At 36.4% G+C, this 11001-nt stretch overlaps 1 protein-coding gene across 1 annotated transcript; it reads left to right on the top strand.

Annotated features, from left to right (window-relative positions):
* Positions 1-3673: 3673 nt before the first annotated feature.
* On the top strand, positions 3674-5281 carry LOC124898045 (uncharacterized protein K02A2.6-like). The gene is made up of 2 exons (XM_047411664.1): positions 3674-3886; positions 4685-5281. The coding sequence occupies exons 1-2, from the start codon at positions 3674-3676 to the stop codon at positions 5279-5281; spliced, it is 810 nt and encodes a 269-aa protein (XP_047267620.1).
* Positions 5282-11001: the final 5720 nt, after the last annotated feature.

The raw sequence follows: 11001 nt of genomic DNA, 5'->3' as shown, positions 1-11001 counted from the left end.
TACTGAAAGCTTCAGGGAGTGTGCAATAAGGTTGTATAAATAGGCCTCTAGGGTAAAACCCTCAATGAAGAGAGTAAATTGGTAGAGATCTTCATTCAGGCACAAGATGAGACCTATTTCCAACACTTGCTGCCGGTGATGGGTAAGTCATTTGTCGAAGGCCTCAAAATGGTAGAGATGATAAAAGAGGGTATTAAGACCGGATAAATCATGAGTTTTGCCACATTAAAGGCCACCACCCAAGCAATTCAAAGTAGTTCTAGAAATTTGGGAGGGAAAAAGAAGGAGGATATGACGACTGTTGTTGTTGGACCACACGCCTATCTGAAAAGACAGGCTCGCCCCTATCCCAAATACCAATCCCAAGTCTATGCCCAATTTCCATATACTTACCTCCGTCATTACTACCCTCTGTAAAACCTACTGTATTCCATTCCACCATCTTCATACCTAGTATATAGTACACAACCGTATGTTCAAACCCCTTCTTACTCATAATGGCATGCACCAACTTCTCCAAATCTTCCCCCAGCTCCACAAAATTACCAAAACCCTTATAAATCTAATTTTTGACCTAGGATTGATTTTAAGATAGGGAAGGCAGTCAAGAATGAGTTCACACCAATCGGGGAGTCGTATGCTAGTTTGTTTCAGAGGTTGAGAAATATGAAGGTCTTGAGCCCAATTCAAGGAAAGCTTTCAAATCCACCTTCAAGAAATCTTAATTACTCTTTAAGATGTGCATATTATTCTGACATACCGAGGCATGATACAGAAAGATGCTGGCATTTTAAGAGAGCCATCCTGGATCTGATCGACACAAATTAGATTATGATACAGGCCCTGGATATTACAAACATCAACAAAAATCCATTGCCAGTCTGTTGAAACAAACATGTTGGAGTTGATATATAGTGGTAGAGAGTCTACGATGTCTTATAAGCCTATTTTTAGAATACAAACTAATGAGGTTAAATCCCTGTAGAAGGTACGGGGCACAATCGGGGCCTTTACATTACTTGTAAAGTGCAAAAATTTATATCACTTGTGTCATGATTAATGGAGGTTCTGGGCTAATATTTGTCCTCTATCTACTTTGTAAAAGTTGAACAACAGTATTGAGAGGATTCAACCCAACAATATATGTGTTAGAGCTTTTGATAGAGCGAAAACAGATTCCATTAGTGAAATAGAGCTAATGTTAACTATAGGGCCTGTTGAATTTGCCATGAATTTTTAAGTGTTGAATATCGACGCCTCTTACAATATGTTATTGGGAAGACCATGGGTTCACAAGGAAGGGGCAGTTGCATCTACATTACACCAAATGATCAAGTTTGAAAGCGATAGACAGGAAATTATTATTCATGGCGAAGGGGACTTATTCTTGAACAAAGATTATTCTATTTTAGCTGTTGAGATAGGTAATGAAGATAAGGCACCAATTTATCAGGTTTTTAAGGTGGTGACTGTTTAGCAAATCCTCCAGGGGAATCCTATTCCAAGTCCACAATTGCACTCCGCATTTGTTATGATCGTGAATGAAATGTTAAAGCATGGTTTTGAGCCTGGAAAGGGTTTGGGGACGTCTTTACAAGGTAGGTCACATCCAGTATAGCTACGTGAGAACTTGGGTACCTTTGATCTAGGTACGAACCTACTTTGAGGATAGAAAGAGGGCTAAGAAGTGGAATAAAGATTCATGGACACTTACTAAGCCAATACCGTTACTCGATGAGTCTTTCATCAAGGTCAATGATGTTGAATCCTCTATAGTACCTTTTGCAAAGACAATGAATGATGATGATGCAGATTTGACGGCTCTTTTCTAGAACATGTTTGTTGAAGCTGATGTAGTTAAAATTAGGGAAGGTACTAGTAACGCAGATGTGCAATTTATTGGCCCTGATGTCTAGCTCAACAATTGGGAAGTCACTCCTCTCCCCATCAGGAGGGAGTTTTGGTAGTTTGCTTTGTTTTTCTTTCTGTTAATCCGGGTCATTTCAGGGTTGTAATTCAAAATTTATCTTGTTTATGTTCTGTTGTTGTTTATGTCTAAACCCTCCTATCTTTCCCTTTTATTAAAATACAATCTCCCTTTTTGTTCTTGTGTCTAATATATTTTTTTTTGTCTTTTTCTTCATACAGTTCTTTTTATGCTGATTCTAGTAATATGACATGCATGCGGAATTTTTAGCCTGATCTTAAAATCCATTCTAACCAAGATATAATAAAGCAAAAGGGGTAATATAATGAAGAAGAGGCATTAGGGGAATAAGCAAGGAGTTGAAACAATTTGAAGACAAGACGAATCCTAATTTAAATGAAACTGAGCCAATTAATCTTGGAGATCAAGGAGATATTAGGGAAACTAAAATAAGTGTACATGCTAAGCCGCAATTAAAAGAGGGAATGATTCAAGCATTAATTGATTATAAGGAAGTTTTTTCATGGTCTTATGATGATATGCCTGGTTTAAGTACTGAATTAGTGGCTCATAAATTGCCTACTGATCCAGCATTCCCTCCTGTCAAACAAAAGGTGAGAAAATTTAAAATTGATGTAAGCGTGAAAATTAAAGAGGAAATCATGAAACAACTTGAAGTCAAAGTCATTCGAGTGACTCATTATCCTACTTGGTGTCCAATGTTGTTCTTGTCCCAAAGAAAGATAGCAAGATTCTAGTATGTGTTGATTATAGGGAGTTGAACAAAGCAAGTCTGAAGGATGATTTTTCACTACCTAATATCAATATTTTTCTTGATAATTACGCTAAACATGAGGTGGTATCTTTTGTTGATTGATATGCTGGGTACCACCAAATCATTATGGATTATGATGACGTGGAAAAGACGTACTTAATCACACCGTGGGGAACTTATTGTTATCGAGTGATGCTTTTTGGTTTGAAGAATGCTGAAGCGATATACATAAGATAAATAACCACTATGTTTCGTGATATGGTGCATAAGGAAACTGATGTCTATGTAGATTATGTGATTATTAAATTAAAGAATCAGGCTGGCCACGTTAAAGATCTAAGAAAGTTATTTGAAAGGCTTCGTAGGTATAATATCAAACTTAATCCATCAAAATGTGTATTTGGAGTTTTGGCCAGAAAATTGTTGGGGTTCGTAGTCGGCCATCGGGGTATCGAATTGGATCCTTCAAAGATCAAAGCTATTCAGGCCCCCCCCCCCCCCCCCAAGAATAGAACAGAGGTGATGAGTTTACTTGGTAGATTAAACTATATTAGTAGGTTTATTGCTCAGCTCACAACCACTTGTGAGCCCATTTTTAAGTTACTGAAGAAGAGTGTTAGAGTTAAGTGAACTGAGAAATGTTAGGAAGCGTTCGATAAAACTAAAAGATATTTGTCAAATCTACGGTGTTGGTACCACCTTACCCTGGTAGGCCTTTGATTTTGTATTTATTGGTTATGGATAATTCCTTCGGTTGTGTATTGGGTCAACATGATATCACAGGCAAAAAACTGCACGCTATCTATTATCTTAGCAAGCAATTCGCAACGTATGAAGCTAAGTACACTCTTCTTGAAAGGACGTGTTGTACCCGAACTTAGGTAGCATAGAAGTTGAAGCATTAGCTTTCGTCCTACACTACTTATCTTATCTCCTGTATGGATTCTTTGAAGTATACCTTCTAAAAGCCTATGCGAACAGGTCGACCGGCAAAGTGGCAAATATTGCTTACTGAGTTCAACATTGTATATGTTACTCGAACCACCATGAAAGCCCAAGCTTTGGCAGATCATATTGCTGAGAACCCTATTGATGATGATTATGAACCATTGAAGACATATTTCCCTGATAAAAAGGTATTGTGTATTGATGAAGTCATTATAGATGTTGATCCAGGTTGGAAGGTATTCTTTGATGGAGATGTTAACATGAAAGGAGTTGGAATAGGTGAAGTTCTTATCTCTAATTTGAGGCAACATTCACCGATAACAGCACAACTTTGATTTTATTGTACCAACAACATGACAGAATTTGAAGCTTGCATTCTAGGGCTGAGGCTAGCTATTGACATGGGTGTTCAGGAATTATTAGTGTTAGGGGACTTAGACTTGCTTTTCCATCAAATTCAAGGTGATTGGGAGACACGGGATTTGAAGCTCATATCGTATCGACAATGCTTGTAAAATCTATGTCAACGGTTCGTGTCAGTAAAGTATAGGCATATTCCAAGAATTCGCAATGAGATTGCTGATGATTTAGCCACTTTGTCTTTGATGCTCTAACATCCTGATAAGGTTTACATCAATTCGGTGCATATACAGAGTCGTGATCAGCATGCTTACTGTAATACAATTAAAGAAGAACTCTATAGCGAACCTTGGTTCTTTGATATCAAGCTATATATTCAATCGGGAGAATAACCAACACATGCCACCAGTGATCAAAAGAGGACTATTAGGCGTTTATCTAGTGGATTCTTTTCAAGTGGGGGAGTCTTGAACAAGAAAACCCCTGATATGAGACTCTTGAGGTGTGTAGATGCTAAAGAAGCTTTGACAATCATGGTTGAATTATATTCTGGAGTATACGGGCTCCATATGAATGGTTATGTCTTGTCAAAGAAGAAACTTCGAGCAGGTTATTATTGGCTTAATATGGAGAGGGATTCTATTCGTTTTTTTCAAAAATGTTATCAATGTCAGGTACACGGTGATCTGATACATGCTCCTCCTGCTGAGTTGCAAACGATATCTGCTCCATGTTCTTTTATAGCTTGGGGAATGGACGTTATTGGATCGATCGAACCAAAAGCATCAAACGGACATAGATTTATTTTGTTGGCCATCGATTATTTTACAAATTGGGTAGCGAAAACTTTCAAGTCAATGACAAAAAAGGCGGTGGTTGCTTTTGTTCATGTTAGCATCATTTGTAGATTTGGCATCCCAAAGGTGATCGTTACAGATAATGCTGCCAACCTTAATAGTCATTTGATGCAAGAGGTATGCCAACAGTTCAAGATTGCTTATCAGAATTTCACTCCATATCATCCAAAGGCAAATGGCGTCGTAGAAACTGCCAACAAGAATATCAAGAAGATACTACGAAAAATGATACAAGGATCCAGACAATGGCATGAGAAGTTACCATGTGCATTGCTAGGTTATCATACTACCATTCACACTTCAACAGGGGTAACTCTATATTTATTAGTATATGGGACAGAAGCAGTCGTATCTGCAAAAGTTAAAATTCCATCTCTTCGAATTGTTGTGGAAGTAGAGATCGATGATGATTAGTGGATCAAAACCCGATTGGAGCAATTGAGTTTGATTGATAAAAAAAGACTAACGTCAGTGTGTCATGGCCAATTGTATCAAAAGAGAATGTCCCAAGCACACAACTGAAAGGTGCACCCCAGGCATTTTAAAGTTGGGGAATTAGTATTGAAGTGTATCCTCCCTCATCAGATCGAAGCTAAAGGCAAGTTCTCCCCAAATTGGCAAGTGCCCTTTATTGTGAAGTAAGTGTTGCCCAATGGAGCTTTATATTTGATAGGTGTAGAAGGCAAAATGGCAGAATGCCTGTCAATACCTATGTAGTTAAAATATATTATGTATGATTTTTATCCTTCATTACTTCTATTGCATGTTTAGTACTTGCATTTTTAAAGATTGTTATGATGAAGGCATTTTATTCTGTTATCTCAATGTTGTGTCATCCTTTGTTTACCCTTTTGCGTTATGGTCTTATTTTTCTTTCATATCCCTCTTTTGAAATCAGAGTATAGTCAAAAGATAAAGTGTCAAGAAAGGAATAATAAAAGAAAGAGTACGGAAAAAAATCAAAATCAAACCAAAACAAAGAAAAAGCTGTCGGAACTACGTGCGACCTGATTCTCCTCTCTTGGTAGTGAGCTATGTAGGCAGCCCTACTCTGGGCTCAGTCCAACCAAATAAACAATTTAAAATTACCCAGCCAAAAAAAATTGAGGCATGAGTTAATCTTCATTATTTGAGTTGATTCCAAAAGTTGTAAGTCCCACCCCACTTCAGGTGTCATTAAAGCCTCTTATCGTCCTTTCCTTCTAACCCTATCCAAAATCTAAGTTACAACCAAAGAAAGACCTTCGGATCATTCTTTGAGAATGTTGAGCCTAAACATACGATGGATATGTGACACTATTTTTAGCACCATAGTTTTTGCATCATCATGGGGTGACATGAAAGAAAAATGAGAGATTCTTAGTGGTTAAAACCCTCTCGGGCACCGTAAGGTGTTGGTGAGTTTAAGAGAAATAAAAATATGAGAGTCTTATTGGTGAAAACCCTCTCGGGCATCGTAAGGCAATGCTGAGTTTGAGAGAAATAAAAATGAGAGAGTCTTATAGGTGAAAACGCTCATGGACATTATAAGACGATAGCAAGTTGAGAGAAATAAAAATGGAAGAGTCTTATTGGTGAAAACCCTCATGGGCATCGTAAGATGATGGTAAGTTTGAGAGAAATAAAAAAGAGAGAGGCTTATTGGAGAAAACCCTTTGAGGCGTCACTAATTGGGGAGGTATATGAGACCAATGGGTTTGAAGAAGCGACTTAGTTGCAAGGCAGTAACTCAACAACAAATGATGAAGTTTGGGGGAAAGATCAAACAATTTAATTCAAAATGCATGTCATAATCATTGGAGTTGGTTGTCGTATTCAGATAAGCTTTTCTTTTGTCATTTTGAAATAGGGACATTGTTTTTTTCTTTTACATATTGATAATTTTGTATATTTATGATATTTATCAAAATAAAAAAATCACTATTATTTCTTTACATCTTTGAGTCAAGTCTGTGTCAAAACTAGTGAGAAAGGATTTCAAAACTGGCTACCAATCTCCTCAATGGAAAAAGGACCAGGGCCAGCACATGAAAGGAACATAATCATAATTCAAAATAGAGCAAAGAAAGTTTATCAAATTCAGGGTGACAAATTTACAAGTCGGGAGCCCGCCTAAAGAATAGGGTGAGGATTTTCAAATTCAGGATCAAGGTTTAGAAGTACCACCGACAGAATATAGTCAATTTGTGAGTTCATCTCCAACATCATGTTTTGTATGGAGAAAGAATCCATTCTCAAGTTCAACCTAAAGAAAATCAGATTTTCTGTCAATTTTGAAAACATCAGAGACTCAAGTCAAGAGTCCAGAGAAGCTGCATAGATAAAATTTTGTAATTCTAGTTATCTTTTAACTTGTGATTTTTATTTTTGATGTAATGACAGGGTCACGAACCAAAACCTCGCTAGGACCTCACTCGAACCTCCAACTCATTTAGTTCCACCTTTTTAGTCCTTGAACCACATGTGACTTGGTCTCCACAAACACTTGGGATGGGTAGGATTTCCAAAAAATAAAGACTCGATTATGTCTATACTTCTTTTCCTTTCTTTTGAATAATGGTCGGGTCAAAATTCTGTCTCGTAGTCTACTTATTTACTTGGAACCACTTGGTGTTTACATCCAAAGAGGGACATGATGTAGAAACGTAATTTTATCCCTCTCGAAAGCCGAATTTACCCATTTTATCCTGACTTTATCACGCACCCCACACCATTCCATAATTCTTTCATAAAATCCAAAAATAACAAAATTCCTAACAACTTTGACACCTCACCCTAACAAATTAACAACTTACCCAATAAAAATTAACCATCTCACTACTCTACCTAACCACCCTACCCCCTCACCCCTACCCCACCCCTCTTACATTTTATTCTTTTCTTAAAAAAATCCACAAAAGATAAAAAAGAGACTACACCTCATATTTTTATTCACTGGAAACTTAAAGAAAGGCACACACAGTCACCTGAGATTCATGTACTCACACACACCAGTACACTCTCCATAACTAGACTCTAACGCATAGTCACCTAGGGAAGATCCATCATTTTCACTCATGAAATATACACACACTTCTATTTTTGACAACAAATTACTCACCTCACAATACATACAGATAAGAGTACGCATACACTCACACTCATTGGAAATCATAAAAAAAAGATCGGGATGGGAAGAAGAAACCAATGAGAAGAACAATTAAATCAATGAGATTCTAATTGGTTTTCAAGTTTTTCGACTGATTTCCAAGTTTTTTGGCAAAAATTTTATCGAAATCAGCTCTGATTCATCGAACAGACCCACCCATTCCCAAAACCCTAAAAATCTTGATATTTTTCTTGATCTCAAGTGAAATCCCACCGAAAAATGCATTTTAGTAACCCATTAATCCAAAATTGGCTATTTGAGTTGATTTCGATGAGATCTCGCCGAAAATCATCACACGAGTCTTCGATTCTCCTAATTTTATTTTGGGTTGTTCAAAATATTTATGAGGATTTTGTTCGGATTGAATTTTGAAATTTTTTCGTTGGAGTTGGTTCGTTGAGAGGTTTGAGTTGAGGTTATCGAAAGTGGATTCCTTATTTTTGTCGAGCAATACTTTTTTGAAAGCTCCAAATTGAGGTCTATTTCTAATCTTTACTCCTTTTATTTCCTTTTTTATGATACTCGATGTTATGAATTGAACATTTGTGTGATTGTTTGATCCTTTGTTGGTGGTGAATAGTTGCTTGGTTTTGATTCATTATTGGTTCCGTTGGTTATGTATTATATGATAAATTGATATCTCGTTTGAGATTTGAAATTGGTAATTTGAGAATAAAAGTTGTGCGCAAACTAAAATTGACAAAGGAGAATATTTGTTATTTTGATTCATTGATTATTGTTTAATTCAGAATAAGTATTGACCTTGTTAGACAATAATATCACGATAGGTTGAAACGGATAGGCAAACATAGGTCGGGTAGGCAAATTTAGGAATGTTAGATTGATGAATACTTGAATGGTTTGAATGATTTTTTTATTGCATTGAAAGAAATGTATTGATTTAGCCAGGGAATGCCCCGAAGTCATTTGTACTCATTCACTAGGTATGCCCCGAAGTATTTTGTACTCCAAGAATGTTTGTGATCAGTGTCTGAGGGATCGAGTATAACATAGTCTAGGATTAGTTTTGAATAGGTTTTGCATTTCCTCAATTTTTCTACTTTTGGGGACTGTATAATTCGGACTGGACATTACTTTGGTTTTTGAATTTTGTTTGATTTTTTTGTTTGTTTGTTTTATGTGTTTTGTTGGTCTATTCACTCCATAGTGTTTTACTAGACAATATAGCTCCACAAAGTGACCGTGGTCGCACCACGGGATCGACAGGTGCCTAACATGCTCCCCTCGGTCAAAAGAATTCCTTAACTGGAATCTCTATTTGTGGATCAGTTTTAAAGAGTCAAACCATTTTGAAAAAGGATTTTCAATGGTGACATGGCATATCAAATTTATGTCAAGTGGCGACACTGAGTTCAAATAAAAAAGAATCCTTTTCGAAATAAATTCTATCTTTTGTCACTTAATAATAAAAACCATTTCAAACTTAAAATATAATCTTTTTTAGTTAAAAATAGGTGTGACACATCCTATGCCTTCTTGTTTGTGGTTTTGATTAGGTCCACTATTATTGACCTGATCAGAACCACAAATAATATTAAAAAGAAAATTGAGTATCATTACTTCCTTTGCAATATGGATAAAATTGATTGTGTTTTCTTGCCTTAGCATGCTTTCAACCTATCTTGGATAAGATCAGATGCTTTTTGAAGTATGTGAATCCCAACAATTTTCAAGCTTGCCTCCAACTTACTGATTCGGTATTCAAGTTTGTCATTGTTGTCTTTGAGGTTAGTATAGAGTTCTTGGTATTTTGTGAGCTAGACAATGAGGAACACTTCCTTTGAAGTTGTGGCATTGTAAAAGGCCTTCAGAAGGCTTCTAGAACACTTTCTTAAGAAGGCTTAAATGATACATGGTGGGTTACAATGTTTGTTTTAGGTCAACGTGTTGATGCACATTCAAGCAATTGTCCCAACAGTTGAACAACTCACTTTCTCGAGTGTTGTTTAATGCAGCTTATTCAACCAACCTTGAAAGGATTTGATAGGTTAATGAGCCTGGAATTACGTAACATTTAATCTAAATTGATTTTACTAATCCAAATAAATTGTTTCCTAGCATTTGAGTTATAGGATTAATCGAATCAGTTTAGATGCAATATTATGTAATTCCAGGATCATTATCCTATCAAATCATTTGAAGGTTAGTTGAACAAGCTTCATTGAACAACACTCGAAAAAGTGAGTCGTTCAATTATAGGGACCACTGCTTGAGTGTGTATCAACACATTGACCTAAAACAAGCATAGTGACCCTTCATGTATCATTTAAGTCTTTTGAAGAAAGTGTTGTGGAAGTTTTCTGAAGGAATTTTACAATGCCATAACTTCGAAGAAAGTGTTCCTCATTGAGGAGCTCACAAAAGATCAAGAACACTATACTAACCTCAAAGACGGCACCAACAAACTTGAATATCGAATCAACAAAGCTTGAAAATTATCAGGATTCACATACTACAAAAAGCATCTTATCTTCTCCTAGATATGTTGAAAGCATACTAAGGCAAGAAAACACAATTAATTATATCCATATTGCTAAGAAAGTAATGATACTTAATCTGCATTTCAATCTTGTTTGTGGTTTCGATTAGGTCAATAATAGTGGACCTAATCAGAACCACAAACAAGTAGGCATGGGATGCAATTGAAAATTCAAAAATTGTCATCTTCGCTTAGATTTCTTATTTTAACTGCAACTGTCCTTGGTGCAAGTTTTCTTGACTTACTGTACATCATTTCAACCCTCGATGTCTCCAAAGCTGCTTTCTTAGTGTTCTATTATTTTCTATGTAGGTTATTATCCCGACCACGCTACCTAGTCGCAGCTCCCTAGCAAAATGCCCAGTTGCACTATTTTTCTTTGAGAGAGACAGCAAATGAATTTTCATTGCTGGATACACTTTCATATTTGCACTTGATTCAGATTTATCATGTTCTATGTCAATTTCATCAGCCAAATTCGCTAGA

The sequence above is a fragment of the Capsicum annuum genome, chromosome 4 (genome assembly GCF_002878395.1).
Source record: "Capsicum annuum cultivar UCD-10X-F1 chromosome 4, UCD10Xv1.1, whole genome shotgun sequence".
NCBI classification, from domain to species: Eukaryota; Viridiplantae; Streptophyta; class Magnoliopsida; order Solanales; family Solanaceae; genus Capsicum; species Capsicum annuum.
The sequence above is the reverse complement of the archived record's forward strand: the minus strand, read 5'-3'. Positions and strand labels throughout refer to the sequence as shown.

Bases quoted from the DNA above. Each gene is read 5' to 3' on its own strand.
- LOC124898045 (XM_047411664.1), top strand. From the start codon at position 3,674: ATGCGAACAGGTCGACCGGCAAAGTGGCAAATATTGCTTACTGAGTTC. The intron at 3,887-4,684 runs GTATTCTTTGAT...TATCAATGTCAG, and splicing joins ATGTTGATCCAGGTTGGAAG to GTACACGGTGATCTGATACA.